Raw genomic sequence first — 19,364 nt, forward strand, 5'->3', positions numbered from 1 at the left:
TAAAATCTAATGTACTTAGAATGTTGGCAGGAGGAGAAGCTTAAAGAAGCTTCCTAGTTGCTTCAGCAAACTAAAGACAGAGCAGAATGTATGAGGATACCATGAGTCAGTTCACACAGCTCAGAGAGGTTTGGCTCCCTCACAAATGTTTACCAGGTATCATAATAACACTGACTGACATGCAATTTATTTCCTAACAAATTCAAAATGGTTTTTATCATATGTAAAGAAAAATATCATTTTTGCAGAAAACCAAAATCATAATAAAATTATTTAACTATTTGCTCACCCTTGAAAAGCACATATATGTTGTATTTCTGAATTTAATTTTTTTAAATATTATTTTTAGTTGTAGGTGGACACAATACCATTACTTTATTTTTATGTGGTGCTGAGGACTGAACCCAGGGCCTCACACATGCTAGACCAGTGCTCTACCACTGAGCCACAACCCCAGCCCCTCTAAATTTAATTTAAGCTCCTGTTTAAGACCTACTGGAAAAGCCACAGTAGCTACAGTGAAGTGGAGGATGCAGTTAGAGCCCTGACATACACATTGGGCCCAACAGCTCAGAGACCAACACTGAATTTTTTTGTTTGTTCATTTTTATGGTGCTGGTGATGAAATTCAAAGCAGTGTGCATGCCAGGCAAGTATTCTACCACCAAGTTACATCCCCAATTCCAGAGGTCAGTACTACTTAAAAACTCCCTATGCAAAGCTAATAGAGTTCAAGATCAACCTTTCTGACTTTACATTTTTAAAATAAAGCTTGGCCCTATTTTCTAGGTACGTATTTATAAAAATCTTAAGGAGCCTTTCAGACAGACCTACACTTTTGCAGATGGGTCCCTCTCTTTACACCAGCAGGTGTAGCCCCAGGTAAGCGAAGAGCCAAGTAGCCCGCTCTATACTCACATACAAACCCCTTGCTCATGCCTACAAGCCTTGGGCCCTACTGGACATCATGCTACCCTACCAGTAGGCACTAACTTAATGGTAGGTGGAATGCAAGCTGAAACTAAGTTGCTCTCCCTGAGCATGCCAGGCGTGGTGGTAAACACCTGTAATCCCAGTGACTCAGGAGGCTAAGGGAGGAGAATTCTAAGTCTGAGGCCAGGCTTAGCAACTTAGAGAGACTCTGTCTCAAAATAAAAAAATTTAAAAACTGGGGATGTAGCTCAGTGGTAAAGCACCCCTGGGTTTAATCCCCAATAGCAAAACCAAAAACAAAAAATAAAAACTGAGCATAAAGCACCAACAAATGTTACAGACACAATGTCCCTATCTCTGCCTCAGACACACTACTGAAGTTCTTTGGGTCTTTGTTCAGATATAGTGTTCTTATCAACAGTCACATAGGAAAATGGGTTAATGTGAATATTTTCTTATATCATTTCAAATTAAGTATGTTCTTAGAAGGTAGCAGAATTCAAAGCTGGTTGGGAGAAGCTATAATACACACATTGCACACATTTATGTATTTAGATATACATAAGACTGTCTTTAAGTTCTACAAAGCTGCCCTCCATTTACTAGAACAAAGATACTAACCTCTTTTGTCATTAGGCTCAAGGTCTCCTCTGGATACAGTTCTATAATCTGAAGTAATCTAGGAAACTTTAGTCTTGCTTCAGTGGAATTTAATTTTAAAGCTTTCAACATCTTCTCCACCACAAGTGCTGGATACTCTTGCAGTTCTACAGAATCAATAACTACCAAGGACAACAAAGAGGACAACAATGGTCAATACATCACTTATACATAAACTGCAAATGTAACAAATCATTGCCTTTTCTCTTTTTGGCTATTACTTTTTAGTATGTCATTCATTTCTGAACAACCACCTTCTTATTTTTTTCCTTCTTTCTTTTTCTTGTGGTGCTGGGAACTGAATCCAGGGCCATGCATGCTAGGCAAGTGCTCTACACTGAGCTATATCTCTGCCATAACAAACACTTTAGATGAACAAAATAAAATAAAATAGTGGACACATTTTTTATCTGTATCTGGCAGTGGAATTCTTCCATTAGTGTATCCATTTTGCATGAAGCGCTGTTTGTACCCAGGTTTGAGAATATAAAGGGTAGCTGCAGGTTACAGAATTTATTCCAAGAGCAAGAGGTAGGCCATGTGAGATAATGCAAACTGCAAGCAAAATATGAAAGTATAAATAGCAAATGGGGAAATATGGAAGACAGCTTGAGTCCATTTAAATGCTTTAAGAAGACATCAGATCCCATACCTGTAATTCCAGTGACTTAGGAGGTTAAGGTTGGAGGATCGCAATTCAAGGTGAGCCTCATCAAGTTAGTGAGGTCCTTTACTTAGTGAGACTGTCTCAAAATAAAATATAAAAGGACTGGAGATGTAGCTCAGTAGTAGAGTTCAATTCCTAGTGTCGGGGGCGGGGGGGGGAAGACCTCAGAAAAGATATGTCTTTTGGAAACAAACAAATAGGAAACCAAAGTATCTACAAAATTCTTAAGACTTTATGTTAACATAGTGGCACACTAACTTGTTTTCTTCCTTTGTGATTCACCTGATGAATTCTCTTCTGCCTTGCGGAGTTGTTGGTCACAGAAATTCACCAGCGTCATATAAGAATCAATCACCCCAGCTGCAGGCCCATGGTCCCAGGAGAAAGACTGGGTCTCCTCAGCTGTCCGTACGGCCTTGGAGAGGTGAAGAAATGCTCTCTGGTTCAGACCCATGACCACCTGGAATTCACAGGATGCCTAACTGCATTGATAGCTCCAAAATAACCGTGAAAATCTAGGAGCAATGGCACAGACCTGTAGTCCTAGGTACTTGGGATGCTGATGCAAGAGAATCCTCGAGACTGGGAGTTTGAGCCCAGCCTAGGCAATATAGTAAATCCCCCACCCCCGCCCTGTCCCAAAATAAGTAAATAACACTGAAAGCTATGTTAACCAGAAAAAGGGTAGTTTTGCCTGTGATGAGGGAGTATGTGATTCCAATAAAATCCTGAGCATATTAACAACCCCCCCCATCCAAAAAAAAAGAACATGCGAGTGGGGGCAAAATGGTTTATGAGTCACACAGAACTGGATCAGGTCAAAGCCACTGTGCAGCTCTGTCAGGAAATTTACAAAACAGATGGAAATTGGCGTACTGTGCTCAATGTCCTACAAAGATACATTTGGAGAGAGAAGATGAGGCTACACCACTAAAGTGAGATAGAACACAGTGAGATGAGGCGGTAGCTGGTAACCATCTCAAAAAAGTCAAACAGAGCAGGCACTAAATAAAAATGTGGAAAATCCTGTTTTGTCCTTCAAGCTGATGGAAACATTTGAATGGTCACTGGTGGTAAAATTTAATTAACAAAATTCACGAAAGAACTGTCCACATCAATCCAATAAAAATTTCTCATTATTAATCCTAAAAAATTAGTATTATTCAAATAAACAAGAAACACATGGAGAACATCAATTTTCCACATAAGAAACTTGGCTGTGTGTAACTGTCAAACATATTTTGAAAACACAAAGTGATAGCCTCATTGTTACTTTCCTGTAGCCTGAAGGCTGCACATGAAAGACATGCAACACACAAACAAGAAACATCTTCCCTTCCAGTATTCATTACCCGTTCTACATTCTCTGCACTGGATCCAGAAAGTTCCAAGATGTGCTTTGCTTTGCTCTCCTCGATGTTAGCAAGGCAGGCTGGTTCACTGCTGAGAGCGTTAGCCATGATTCTGAAGGTTGTACCCAAGAGAATGTTCTGATCACAGGAAGCCAAATTATTTTTGCTTAAGTAGCTTGAGGTGTTGTTCTCATCTGTTGGATTTTTTTAAAAAGTTATTTTTTTTCTGAAGTAAATGAACACCATGAATTAAAAAGAAATTCACAGTGTATAAAAGTTGATTTCTATTAAGAAATTAATTAAAATAAATCTTGGAAGTATAAGAAACTGGTTTCAAATAGTGGTTAAAGAATTTATTGAACTTGCTTATTAATGAAAAATGTTCTTTGTTAAAAGTAATTCTACTGATGTCTGTAGAGGTTTAGGCAATAAAACTAGGTATTAACCTTTTATTCAAGCATTATCATTTGCATCTTGTTAAAGTGCCTAAAATTTTTTCTGTCCTGAGATCAACTGGAGAGAATGTTCCTCCTCTTGGCACTTACTGAGGCTGCTGCTCTGGCACAATTTTTTAGGCATTCTGTCTTGCAGCAAGGTTGAATATAGTTATGCTACCCCATACCCTTGGGCTTGCTGCAGGGTATCAGACCCAAACTGTACTGAGAGAGCTTTATCCCCCTCAACGCTTAAAAGTTACATTATCATGAGAAGAGAAACTAAGAAGAAAAAAAATGCTTTTCATGTTTAATTTTCTGCATCTCATGTGTAAACTTTTAAGTTCTCAAAATAATTAAACCACTAGACTTTTTTATTAATTTTTTTATACCAGGAATTGAACCCAGGGGCACTTAACCACTGAGCCACATCCCTAGTCCTTTTTTATATTTTATCTAAAGACAGGCTTGTCATTGAGTTGCTTAGGGCCTCACTAAGTTGCTAAGGCTTGCTTTGAACTCGAGATCCTCCTGCCTCAGCCTCCTGAGCCACTGGGATTACAGGTGTTTGCCACCATTCCTGGCTAGACTTATAATTTGATTAAGTGTTAAAGAGAAAATTAAAAGAAAATTTGCATTTTTATACATAAAGAAATCAAAAGTTCCAAATGTCATACTGAATAACATTAGCATACAAAGCTCCCTGGCTCCAAATTTTTGCTCTACCCCCAAGAAAATGACATCATTCTTTTTGGCACCCTTTCTGCCTCTACTGACGTTACTAAAAAGATTTAACTCCCACATGTCAGATGAAGCAGCACACAGAATAGTTTTTGTTTGAAAACACACAAGATAAAATATAAAACAGCTCTTAAAAGTCGCCTAATTACCCAATAGAGAGACAGTTTTCAACACAGTAAGTATCTGCTCGGGAGGGCTCTGGGTGTGGCTCCGGCAGTGGCTCAGATGGCAGTAGCTCTGCACCCACTTCACCTGCCAGTCATCTCTAGTTTTTGACTCTTTGTGCAGCTCCTTCAGTAGTTTCATGGCAAGCGAGAAATTATTCTATATTAATAGAAGAAAAAGTAAGGAAGTGGTGTGATGACATATAAGTGGGCAGTTTAGAACTAAATCTGATTTACAAAAGAAATTTCTTCTTGGCCTGTTTTTCTTTTTGCATGACACAATTCATTTGGGAGCAGTGATCCACTTCCTTGGTTGTAGATAGCTTTTTTTTTTTTTTAATCACTGGATATAATGCACATTTTAAAAATAATGCACGTTTAAAGACAACATTTCAAACATTTCAGTATTTTTTTTTACTGTATTTACAAAGTTAGGTAATGTTTCCACCACCATCTAATTCCAGAAAATTTTCATCAGCCTAAAGAAAAACACTGCCCATTAGCAGGCCCCCTCATTCTCCCTAGTCAATGGCAACCACTAATCCCCTTTCTCACTCTATGGATTGCCTACTCTGAATATTTAACAACATTCTGCGTGGGCCTGTACTTTCATTTCTTTTGTGTGTATGCCTAGGAGTAGAATTGTTGGGTCAAATGGTAATCTATGAAATTGCCAGACTGTTTTCCACAGTAGATACAGCATTTAACATTCTCACCAGAAATGCACAAGGGTACCAGTTTTTTTTTAGATTCTCACTAGCACTTATCTTTCTGATGGTAGCCATCCTAGTGGGTGTGAAGTGGTAAACTCATTGTATTTCTTTTATTTGCATTGCCCTGATAACTAATGATGCTGAGTTTCTTTTCAAGTATTTCTTGTTCACTTGCATTTTTTGTTGAAGTATCTATTGAAATCATTTGCCCATTTTTTAACTGGGTTATTTGACTTTCTGTTTGGTTGTAAAGTGTTATTTATGTATGAATTCCAAACCCTTAACAGATACATAATCTGCAAATATTTTCTCCCATTAAATGAACTGCTCTTTACTTTCCCCAAAATGTTTTAGTTTGGTTTTTCTTCTTCTGGTATTGGGGTTTGAACCCAGGGGCACTCAACCACTAAGCTATCCCCCCAGCCCTTTTTATTTTGAGACAGGGTCTCACTAAGTGGCTTAGCGCATTTCTAAGTTGCTGAGGCTGGCCTCAAAACTTGTGATCCTCTCTGCTTCCCAAGTCACTGGGATTATAGGTATGCACCACTGTGCCTGTCCACCAGCCCCCTTCTATTTTAGATAGGATCTTGTTAAATTGCTGATGCTGGCCTTGAACCTGTGATCCACCTGCCTCAGCCTCCCAAGTCACTGGGTTTACAGTTGTGTGCAATTGCACCTGGCTTTGTTTGCTTTCCTAATAATAGATAATAAACATTTTGAAATGACTAACAGAAATGTAATCAACTTCAGTAATTTCTGGACAGTTTTAATTAAAGTGTTGCTTGTTTGTTTATTTTTGCAGAGGTGGGGATAGAACCTGGGGCCTCAAACTTGCTAGGCAAGAGCTTTATCACTGAACTACAATTTAATTTCTTATAATAAGAAAAAACTATACTATTAGCAATTATTCTTAAGCTTCAATTTTAAAGAAATGCTAAGAAAAGAGATAACTTAGGAAATTCTTGTGTTGCCAGAGAGGAACCACAGGCATGGACACCCACCTGTTTCCGGGCACTTTGTATCATTTTCATTTTCATGGAAAACCTGAAGCTCTGGATTAGAAAATCAGCACTTTCCTCTGGCTTGCTCATTTCTCTCCTGTCACTGAGATACTCATCTTCATCCATACTCATACTGGAATCGTCTGAAACAGGAATCAGTTTCTCCTGTATTTTGCTGAGAAAGAAACATCTATATACAACAAAGAAGATTGAGATTTGAAGTCAGAGACTGGTGACAGGAATCTTTGACCTTCGGGACTGGAAAGCACTCACAGAGGAAAATTCTACAGGTATTACGATTTTGCTGACATGAAGACTATAAATGCACACTCTAGGAATATATCCCATTTTAATTAATCAACTCTTGAAAGATTACCAATGATATTTCTTTTGTTTTGTTTTGTTTTTGTTTGTTTGATTTTTTGGTACCAGGAATTGAAGGGGCACTTGACCACTGAGCCATATCCCCAGCCCTGTTTTGTATTTTATTTAGAGACAAGGTCTCACTGAGTTGCTTAGCACCTCGATTTTGCTGTGGCTGGCTTTGAATTTGGGATCCTCCTTCCTCAGTCTACCAAGCTGCTGGGATTATTGATGTGTACCACCTTGCCTGGCACCAATGATATTTTAATAGAATTTTTCAGTTATCACTTAATGCTCTGGTTTCACAAAACAAAGCATTTAAACTCATAATTGTCTCTGTAAATTAATGGGTAATATACCCTATGTTGGCTCAGAAGCCATTTTTCCCCTTATATTTTCAATCTAAGGTTCTACATTCAAAGGAAAAAAAGTAAAGACACAAACAGGTTATAAAAAGTCACAGACAATTTTAAAAGATAATCCTGGGTTGGTATGAAATTATTTTTTCATATATAAACAGAAACAATCATACTTATAGCTTACATTTATATAAGTATATAAGCTATATATTTATATTTTACACGTATGATTTTGTTCTCAAGTAACTCGATTTTTATTAATATTAGCAACATTGACAAAGTGCCTTAACTACAAATTTTTTTCCTGATAAATGCTGTTCATTCAGGGACTAAGCAACATAACTTCACATATATCTGTTCCTGTTCTCATCACAGTGCTCTGTGTTCCGAGACCCTAAATGAACACACACTATCCCCTCCCTCCCAAAAGCTGCTGTTTTATAAGAACAAAAAAATAAAAAGTGGTACAAAATGGGTACTTGACAAATATTTGAAGAAATAATAAATGAATCAATGAATACATAAATGTTGCCTATCAACAGGAATAAAGTGTCCTGAGACCATAGAAAGGAGATAGGTGGATGGTAGAGAAGGTGGCTACATGTTCACAGGTGAGATAGACTCTGGGACTATGAAGATGCACCTGACTTGAGGTGGCAGATTTGGTGGAGGAGTTCCAGACAGAGAAAAAAATTAAACAAAGGCAGAACAGAGTTATACTACGTGGCATGTTTTTATATCAACTCAGGAAGGATGGTATCTGGAAGAGGACCAACTTTTCTAGAAGCAACGGAATCTGGCTCTGGTACTGCATGGTAAGCCCCCTGTAGCCCATTCCTCTGCTGTAATACCCAGAAATTCTGGATAAAATACAAAACACAATTCCTTGTGAATTGAGAGAAAATAATATTTACTGGCTATATGTGCAGCAAATTGAAAGTGGAAAAAGGTTCTACCATTGGGATGAGTTTCCTGCTGCTTCTCTTTTGTTCTGGTTTTCCCATGCAGGGAACCTCCTATGCTGTGGAATGAGTGGTGTGGCAGTTCATGCTGGGACAAAGAGATTCTAAGGGAAACTATGTGCACAGAGAAACCTGGAAAAGAGCCCAGGCAGACCAAAGATTGTACTGGGGATCCTGGAGGGAACACAGAGAAGGGACCTCTCATGCTGTTCATGAACCTACACAGGTCTCAGCCTACCCCAGAGGTAGTCATCCTGCACATGCAGGATGACTCAAAACAGAGAAAGTTTAAAGAGGACTGGGGTTTGAATCAAGATAGAGCGTACTATCCAAATGGAACTGGGCTGATCACCTGTTAGAGATTTATGCAAGAAGTCAGAGTCTACCCAAGAGAATATTCATGATTTCCAAGACACAGTTCAAAATTAATTGATAAAAAGAACAGGAAAATGTACTGATTTTCAGTGGAAAAGACAGTCAACAGATGTCAACTTCAAAATGTCATGAGTTGGAATGATCATATAAAAGCCATCAAGCAGCTGTTTTAGACATGTATGCTCCAAGGTGTAAAAGAAAAAAATCCACAGGAAATAAAAAAAAGTAGGTATCTCAGCAAAGAAAGAGAAAACATAAAGAGAACCAAATGGAAATTTAACAGCTAAAAAATAAAATACCTGAAATAAAATATTCACAGACTAGACAGACTTAACTAAGGAATGAAAAAGAGGAAAGGAACAGCACACTTAAAGAAGGCTCAAGAGAAATGATCTAATCTGAAGAAGACTGAGTAAAAATGAACAGAGATTCAGGATACTAAATAATATTACCAACATGTCTGATGTTATATATAGATGGAATTCCACAAAGAAAGAGAAAAATGGGGGCAAAATATACTTTAAGAAACAATGACAGGAGGGTTTTCAAGATGGCGGCCTAGAGGGTGGCTGCACTTCATATTGCTCCAGGACTCAGGATTCAAAAGAGGAGAAATTGAGAGACTTGGGACCAACTCAAAGCAGCCGGGTGAGTCTCTCCCATTGGGGAGGTGTCCCGGATGGGGCGGTAGTCCCGGAACACAGGGAACTTTGTGAAGTAGAGCTGCCGGCGAGACGCCCCTCCCCCCGCTGGAGCAGTGAACTTGGAAAACTGGGAGCATCGGAGAGGAGGCCGCTCAGCACAGCGCTGGGACTCGAAGCCACCACTGGGGCTCCGGAGGCTGCCTAGGGGAGGAGCGGCGAGGAGAGCTGTGTGGATTCAGAACACCGGGGCCTGCCCTGAGGAGGAGGAGGAGGAGTGTGGCCGCTTGGATTCGGAGTGACTATACCAGAGCTACAGGCAGTTGCCATAGGAGGGGCTGCGTGGCGAGCTGTTTGGACTCAGACCACTTCTGAACACCAGGGCCTGTCCGGAGGAGTAGGAGGAGGAGGAGGAGGAGCACAGCAGGGCGTTTGGACTCGCAGTGACTGCATTGGAGCTCCAGGCGGCTGCTCAGAGGAGAAGGCGAGTGGTGAGTTGTTTGGACTTAAAGCGACAGCTCCTGAACACAGGGGGGCTGCCTGGAGGAGAAGCGCGGTGGGTCACTTGGTCTCCAGTGGCCGCACCAGAGCTCCGGGCGGCTGCCCAGAGGACGCGTGCAGCGGGTCACGTGGATTCAGAGCCACTCAGAGTGACCGCTCCTGAACACTCGGGGGGTTACCTGGAGGAGGAGGAGGAACAGGGAGGGTCATTTCGACTCGGAGTGATTGACTGCCCCGGGCTACGGGTGGTCGGTGGGAGGAGGAGGCACGCAGTGAGTTTCTTGGACTCCTAGTGACCGCACCGGAATACTGGGCGGCTGTCTGGAGGAAGAGGCGTGTGGCGGGTCTCTGGGACTCAGAGCCATTGTACAGGGCCCCAGGTGGCAGCTCAGAGGAGGGGCTGCATAGCCAGGCGATTAGGTGCAGAGCAGGGTTCCAGGATCTAGGAGGCTTCTTGGTGGAAGAGCCGCACAGAGACAGGCTTAGGGGCGGAGCAAAGGTTCCAGGCCTGCGGGCAGATTCTCTGAGGAGGGGCAGCCTAAGGAGATTCATCTGCGAAGGGTGAGGCTCCCAGGCCCAGGAGGTAGGGCCGGGCCCCTGGGAACTTTGCAGAGGAAGGCAGCCCAGCCCAGGCGGTAGCTGTAAATTGAGGGGAACCTCTAGGAGGGAAGTGACCAGCGAGACCTCCCCACCGGGTGAGTCTTCCCTGCCGGGTGAGGTTTCCCCACAAGGACGGTAAAACCAGAGACACAGGCCCAAACAGGCCTTGCCTCAGCCCACAGCCTAGTTCCCCTTTAGATGACCATTGGTCAACAAGTGGAGGCATCTCTGCCCACTAGCAGGAAATATACCCCACCTGAAGGCCACCACTCCTAGAGAGGCAGCTTCCCTGTGGAGCACCGCATTATCAACTTCCTTCAAGACTTCAGCCTACTGAAGGCTAAGAGGGGATATATATAGAAATCTTCAGGGACATTGTAAGTCAATAGAGGAAATCTGTAATATCTCAGCAGTCCACTGATACCTGAACAATATGAGAAAACAAGGAAAGAAAATGCTGCAAACAAATCTAGATGTTACATCAATAAAACCCAATGACAGCATGACAGAAGAAATGACAGAAAAGGAGTTCAGATTGTACATAATTAAAATGATCAGGGAAGCAAACGATGAGATGAAAGAGCAAATGCAGGCACTGAGTGATCGCACCAATCGACAGTTAAAAGAGCAAATACAGGAAGCAAAAGATCATTTCAATAAAGAGTTAGAGATATTGAAAAAAAACCAAACAGAAATCCTTGACATGAAGGAAACAATAAACCAAATTAAGAACTCCATAGAAAGCATACCCATTAGGATAGAACACCTGGAAGACAGAACCTCAGACATTGAAGACAAAATATTTAACCTTGAAAACAAAGCTGAACAAACAGAGAAGATGGTAAGAAATCATGAACAGAATCTACAAGAACTATGGGATATCATGAAAAGGCCAAATTTAAGAATTATTGGGATTGAGGAAGGCCTAGAGAAACAAACCAAAGGAAGGAACAATCTATTCAATGAAATAATATCAGAAAATTTCCCAAATCTGAAGAATGAAATGGAAAATCAAGTTCAAGAGGCTTATAGGACTCCAAATACACAAAATTACAACAGACCCACACCAAGGCACATTATAATGAAAATACCTAACATACAAAATAAAGACAGAATTTTAAAGGCTGTGAGAGAAAAGAACCAAATTACATACAGGGGGAAACCAATACGGATATCAGCAGATTTTTCAATCCAGACCCTAAAAGCTAGAAGGGCCTGGAACAAAGCCCTCAAAGAAAATGGATGCCAACCAAGAATCTTATACCCAGCAAAACTTACCTTCAAATTTGACGATGAAATAAAATCCTTCCATGATAAACAAAAGCTAAAAGAATTTACAAAAAGAAAGCCAGCATTACAGAACATTCTCAGCAAAATATTCCATGAGGAAGAGATGAAAACAAAGAAGCAAATCAGCAAAGGGAGGAATTATCCTAAAGGAATTGTCAAATAAAGGAGGAACCAAGTTGTGTCAAACAAATAAATAAATAAAATTTAAAAAATGAACCAAATGACCAGGAAACCAAATCATATCTCAGTAATAACCCTGAATGTTAATGGCCTGAATTCATCAATCAAAAGACATAGACTGGCAGATTGGATTAAAAAGAAAGATCCAACAATATGTTGCCTGCAAGAGACTCACCTCATAGAAAAAGATACCCAGAGACTAAAGGTGAAAGGATGGGGAAAAACATACCATGCACATGGACTCAGCAAAAAAGCTGGAGTATCCATCCTCATTTCCGATAATGTGGACTTCAAGCCAAAGTTAGTCAGAAGGGATAAAGAAGGTCATTTCATACTGCTTAAGGGAAGCATAAATCAGCAAGATATAACAATCATAAACATCTATGCCCCAAACAGTGGCTCATCCATGTATGTCAAACAAATCCTTCTCAATTTCAGAAACCGAAAGGACCATAACACAATAATACTAGGTGATTTTAACACGCCTCTCTCACCACTGGACAGATCTTCCAGACAAAAATTGAACAAAGAAACCATAGATCTCAATAACACAATCAATAATTTAGACTTAATGGACATTTATAGAATATACCATCCAACCAAGAGCGAATACACTTTCTTCTCAGCAGCACATGGATCCTTCTCTAAAACAGACCATATATTATGCCACAAAGCTAATGTTAGCAAATACAAGAAGATAGAGACACTACCATGTATTCTATCAGATCATAATGGATTGAAGTTAGAAATAAATGAAAGAGTAAAACACAGAAACTATTCCAACATCTGGAGATTAAACAATATGCTATTATATGATGAATGGATAACAGAAGATATTAGGAAGGAAATTAAAAAATTCTTAGAGGTAAATGAGAACAAAGAAACATCATATCAAAATCTCTGGGACACTATGAAAGCAGTACTTAGAGGGAAATTTATTTCATGGAGCGCATTTAATAAAAGAAGTAAAACTCAACAAATAAACGACCTAACACTACAGCTCAAAGCCCTAGAAAAAGAACAGAACAGCACCAAAAGTAGAAGAAGACAGGAAATAGTTAAACTCAGAGCTGAAATCAACTAAATTGAAACAAAAGAAACAATACAAAAAATTGACAAAATAAATAGTTGGTTCTTCAAAAAAATAAACAAAATTGATAAACCCTTAGCCACTCTAACAAAGAGAAGACGAGAGAAAACCCAAATCACTAAAATTCGGAATGAACAAGGAAATATCACAACAGACACGATTGAAATACAAAACATAATTAGAAGCTATTTTGAAAATTTATACTCCAACAAAATAGAAAATTTCGAAGACATCAACAGGTTTCTAGAGACATATGAATTGCCTAAACTGAACGAGGAGGACATACACAATTTAAATAGACCAATTTCAAGTACTGAAATAGAAGTCATCAAAAGCCTACCAGCAAAGAAAAGTCTGGGACCAGATGGGTTCTCAGCCGAGTTCTACAAAACCTTTAAAGAAGAGCTCATTCCAATACTTCTCAAAGTATTCCATAAAATAGAAGAGGAGGGAACCCTCCCAAACTCATTCTATGAAGCCAATATCACACCGATACCTAAACTAGACAGAGACTCATAAAGGAAAGAAAATTTCAGACCAATATCCTTAATGAACATTGACGCAAAAATTCTCAACAAAATTTTAGCAAATCGCATACAAAAACATATTAAAAAGATAGTGCACCATGATCAAGTGGGTTTCATCCCAGGGATGCAAGGTTGGTTCAACATCAGGAAATCAATAAATGTCATTCACCATATCAATAGACTTAAAGTCAAGAATCACATGATTATTTCAATAGATGCAGAAAAAGCATTTGATAAAATACAGCACCCCTTCATGCTCAATACACTAGAGAAAATAGGGATAGTGGGAACATTCCTTAACATTGTAAAGGCCATTTATGCTAAGCCCATGGCTAATATCATTCTAAATGGTGAAAAACTGAAAGCATTCCCCCTAAAAACTGGAACAAGGCAGGGATGCCCTCTTTCACCACTTCTATTCAACATCGTTCTTGAGACTCTAGCCAGAGCAATTAGACAAACCAAAGAAATTAAAGGGATACGAATTGGAAAAGAAGAACTCAAACTATCCCTGTTCGCTGATGACATGATTATATATTTAGAGGAACCTGGAAATTCCACCAGAAAACTCTTAGAACTCATAAGTGAATTCAGTAAAGTAGAAGGTTATAAGATCAATGCTCATAAATCCAATGCATTTTTATACGTAAGTGATGAATCTTCAGAAAGAGAAATTAGGAAAACTATCCCATTCACAATAGCATCGAAAAAAATAAAATACTTGGGAATCAATCTCACAAAAGAGGTGAAAGACCTCTACAATGAGAACTATACAACACTAAAGAAAGAAATTAAAGAACACCTTAGAAGATGGAAAGAACTTCCATGTTCTTGGACAGGAAGAATTAATATTGTCACAATGCCCATACTACCTAAAGTGCTATACAAATTCAATGCAATCCCAATTAAAATCCCAATGACGTACCTTACAGAAATAGAGCAAGCAATTATGAAATTCATCTGGAAGAATAAGAAACCCAGAATAGCTAAAGCAATCCTTAGCAGGAAGAGTGAAACAGGGGGTATTGCAATACCAGATCTTCAACTCTACTACAAAGCAATAGTAACAAAAACGGCATGGTATTGGTACCAAAATAGACAGGTAGATCAATGGTACAGAATAGAGGACACGGACACAAACCCAAATAAATACAATTTTCTCATACTAGACAAAGGGACCAAAAATATGCAATGGAGAAAATATAGCCTCTTCAACAAATGGTGCTGGGAGAATTGGAAATCCATATGCAACAGAATGAAACTAAACCCATATCTCTCACCATGCACGAAACTAAACTCAAAATGGATTAAGGACCTCGGAATCAGACCAGAGACCCTGCAGATTATAGAGAAAAAAGTAGGTCCAAATCTTCACCTTGTTGGTCTAGGATCAGACTTCCTTAACAGGACTCCCATAGCACAAGAAATAAAAGCTAGAATCAATAACTGGGGTAGATTCAAACTAAAAAGCTTTCTCTCAGCAAAGGAAACTATCAGCAATGCGAAGAAAGAATCTACAGAGTGGGAGAATATCTTTGCCAATCATACTTCAGATAGAGCACTAATCTCCAGAATCTATAAACAACTCAAAAAACTCTACTCCAAGAATTCAAATAGTCCAGTCGACAAATGGGCTAAGGAAATGAACAGACACTTCACAGAAGAAGATCTACAAGCAATCAACAAACATATGGAAAAATGCTCAACATGTCTAGTAATAAGAGAAATGCAAATCAAAACCACCCTAAGATTCCATCTCACCCCAATTAGAATGGTGATTATCAAGAATACGAGCAACAACAGGTGTTGGCGAGGATGTGGGGAGAAAGGTACACTCATACATTGCTGGTGGAGCTGCAAATTAGTGCAGCCACTCTGGAAAGCAGTATGGAGATTCCTTAGAAAACTTGGAATGGACCCTCCATTTGACCCAGCTATCCCACTCCTTGGCCTATACCCAAAGGACTTAAAATCAGCATACTACAGAGATACAGCCACATCAATGTTCATAGCTGCTCAATTCACAATAGCCAGACTGTGGAACCAACCTAGATGCCCTTCAATTGTTGAGTGGATAAAGAAGCTGTGGTATATATATACAATGGAATATTAGTCAGTCATAAAGAATGATAAAATTATGGCATTTGCAGGCAAATGGATGAAATTGGAGAATATCATGCTAAGTGAGAGAAGCCAATCTCAAAAAGCCAAAGGACGAATGATATCGCTAATAAGTGGATGATGACACATAATGGGGGGAGAGAAGGGTTAGTGTTAGGGTTAGAGTTAGGGTTAGGGAGGGGGGCAAGTATGAAGGAAGGAAGCTGTGTATAGAAGGAAAAGAGGGGTTGGAGGGGTGGGGGGAAGGGAAAAAATAACAGAATGAATCAAACAACATTACTCTATGTAAATTTATGATTACACAAATGGTATGCCTTTATGCCATGTACAAACAGAGAAACAACATGTATCCCATTTGTTTACAATAAAAAAAAAAAAGATAAAAAAAAAAAAAAACAATGACAGAAAATTCCCCAAATCCGGTGATATAAATGTACAGATTTAAGACCTCAGTAAACTGAAGTAGGATAAAATCAAAGAAAACCACTCCTAAACACAGCATAATCAAACTGCTGATAACCAATTAGAAAAAAAAATCTTGAAAGCAGTCAGAAAAACAGGTCATATTACATACAGGGGAAAAACTGTTTTAATAATCTTGACTATGTCTTTAGAAATATGAACACCAAAAGTGACTGATGAGTCGGGAGAGTGAACCTGCTTAGATTTTGACAACCAGAGAAAATATTCTCCAGGAATGACATTGAAATAAATAAAAACATATTTACACAAAGGAAAACTAAGAGAGTTTATCAAAGATCAAATTTCAAGCTGAAAAAAAAGTGATATCAGAGGAAAATTTGGATCCTTAGGAAAAATGATGAGCATCAGAAATGGTAAGTATTATTATGGTTTGGATGTGAGGTGCCCCCCAAAAGCTCATGTATGAGTTAATGCAAGAAGGTTCAGAGGAGGGGATGGGGATGTGGTTCAGCCTCACCTAGCACATGTGAGGCTCTGGGTTCAATCCTTTGGCCTACATAAAAATAAATAAATAAAGGTATTGTGTCCCTCTACAACTAAAAAAATATTAAAAGAAAAAGAAGGTTCAGAAGAGAAATTATTGGGCTATGAGAATCTAAACCCGATAAGTGAATTAATCTCCTAATAGGGATTAACTGAGTGGTAATTGAAGTGGTAGGGTGTGGCTGGAGGTGGGAATTGGGGTGTGACTTGCGGGTATATATTTGTATCTGGCTGGTGAAGACCTCTCTCTGCTTCCTGATCATCATGTGAGCTGCTTCCTTCCACCACACTCTCCTGCCATGATGTTCTGCCTCAACTTGAGCCCCAAGGAAAGGAGTCAGCATTCTAGGGCTAAGGCCTCTGAAACCGTAAGCCCTCAAATAAACTTTTCCACCTCTACAATTGTTCCGGTTGGGTCTTTCAGTCACAGCAGTGACAAAGCTGACTAAAATAAGTATGAAAACACTTTCTCTCTCTCTCTTTTTGAGACGGTCTTCCTATGTTGCTGAAACTGACCTCAAATATAGATACTATTTCTGGTCTCAACCTCCCAAGTCAGTGGGATTACAGGTGTAATTATCATCATGCTCAGCATACCTCATACATTCTTTAGAATATGCATGACTATTTTAAGCAAAAATATATTATCTTTGGCAAGGCTCTAAGCAACTCAGGATGTGGTTCAGTGGTTAAGTGCCCCTGTTTCAATCCCTAGCAGCCCGCCACAACAAAAATCTGGCAGCATTTTTATTATATATTATTTCAAACACACACACACACTCATACACACATGCATATATATATATACACACACACACATATGCAAGTAAAGCACACACACATCAATAAATTATTATTTCATAATGAAAAAAGAGGCATTTCATCAGGAAGATGATTGTGGACATGACTAGTAACAGAATTTAAAAATCTTAAAGTAAAAACAGAATTAAAGGGAGAAAAAGAGAATTCCACATAGTACATTCTGACATCTGTATCTCAGCAGATGATAAAACTAGGCAAAAAAATGTCAAACTGTTTATATTGACATGACAGTTTGATATTATGAAAAGATCAATCATTCAAATAAGGAATAGAAAAGAGCATCCAATTTCAGACTCATGCATATATGGTCAACTGATTTTCAAAGAAAGATGCCAAGGCAATTCAATTATGAAAAAAAGACTTTTGAACAAAAGGGGCAAAAAACCTAGTTATCAAAATGAAAAGAATTAACATACCAATCTTATATCATCTACAAAAATTAACTTCCAATGGACCTTAGTCCTAAATGCAAAAACAGACACCATAACATTTCTAGAAGAAAACAGGAGAAAAGCTTTGTAATGTCAGCTTGAAGGAGTTCCTGAAGGCCAAATCTGAGACAATTTGAACATGAAATGTAAGGACAATAATGGGTTCTTATCCCATTAAATAAAACTGGAACCATGGGTCTACATTGATAATTTTTGAAAAATATGAAAGTATTTATTTTAAAAAATGAGTAAATAACTGGCGAGAAGGAAAGGCTCTTTCTTACAATAAGATGTAAACTGACAATCATGGAATAAGTGATGAACTCAGAAGTCATCACTTCACAATCATCACTGTCAAGACTGAAATGAGTCAAGAGTCATCTGCAGATATAAAACATAGAGGGGTTAAGTCTCAAAGGAGACAGGACATACGCATATCTCCAAGCATCTCCACACTAGTTTCTGGCTGGTTGCAAAGAAAAATAAATAGCATTAGACAGACAAAATAAATTGTTGTCTGGAAATATCAGTCAAAATGACTATTTCCAGAAAAAGACAGATGGATACTATGTGCCCCCACATGTGATGTGAAAGCCTGAGAAGAAGTAAAGTATATTCTGGCTAGGGATATATCACTTAAATTTCATCATGAGAAAATGTAAAATAAACATTCTTCAAAAGTGTCAATGTCATGAAAGACAAGGAAAGGCTGAGGAACTATTTCGGATTAAAGAAGAGTGAACAGACACAATCTAAATATAGTCCATGATTCTGGACTGGATTCTGTCCTTAGAGGGGTAGAAAATGCTTCAGAGGATGTTAATGGGACAAAACTGAAATTGGGCTGTAGATTAAAAATGAAAGCACTGAAGTTCATTATTGTGCTTAAATTAGAGAATACTCTTAAGAAATACATGCTGATAGAAAAAGATTAGGGGACCTGATGTGTGTCACTTACATACAAATTGTTCAGAAAACAAATATGTATGGATAGAAGAAAAAATAGTTAACATGCCGAAAGTTCAGTTTTTTTTTTTTTTAATTGTTCAATCTGTGAAAAAGGTACACAGTAGGGTTCTACTTTTCATGCAACTTTCCATAAATAAAATTTTGTCATTGGGGTGTGGTGACACACACCTGTAATCCCAGCAGCTTAGAAGGCTGAGGCAGGAGGATCCAGAATTCAGCAAAATTGAGGCACTAAGCAACTAAGTGAGACTGTCTCTAAATAAAATACAAAATAGGGCTAGGGATGTGGCTCAGGTGTTGTGTGCCCTTGAGTTCAATCTCCAGTAACCCCCCCTACCAAAAAAAGTCACATATAAAAAAGTAGTAGTAACAGTAGGGGAAATAATGGAAGGACACAACAGCTAGGATCACAGTCCTTGAGTCCTAGTTCCTATGGATACTGCCACAAAAAATCTACAACTCTTTGCCGCTATTGCTTCTTCCCTGAGTATACAGCAAGTGT

The 19,364-nt window shown here is 38.9% G+C and overlaps 1 protein-coding gene across 1 annotated transcript in view; it reads right to left on the reverse strand.

The window, feature by feature from the left end:
- Positions 1-19,364, reverse strand: part of PRKDC (protein kinase, DNA-activated, catalytic subunit) — a 194,152-nt gene that overhangs the window by 17,750 nt on the left and 157,038 nt on the right. The window contains 5 exon segments of the mRNA XM_079137132.1: positions 1,555-1,715; positions 2,543-2,720; positions 3,613-3,806; positions 4,937-5,111; positions 6,666-6,855. Coding sequence (XP_078993258.1) covers positions 1,555-1,715; positions 2,543-2,720; positions 3,613-3,806; positions 4,937-5,111; positions 6,666-6,855 — 898 coding nt within the window.

The sequence above is a fragment of the Sciurus vulgaris genome (assembly GCF_902686455.1).
Source record: "Sciurus vulgaris genome assembly, chromosome: 1".
Classification (NCBI taxonomy): domain Eukaryota; kingdom Metazoa; phylum Chordata; class Mammalia; order Rodentia; family Sciuridae; genus Sciurus; species Sciurus vulgaris.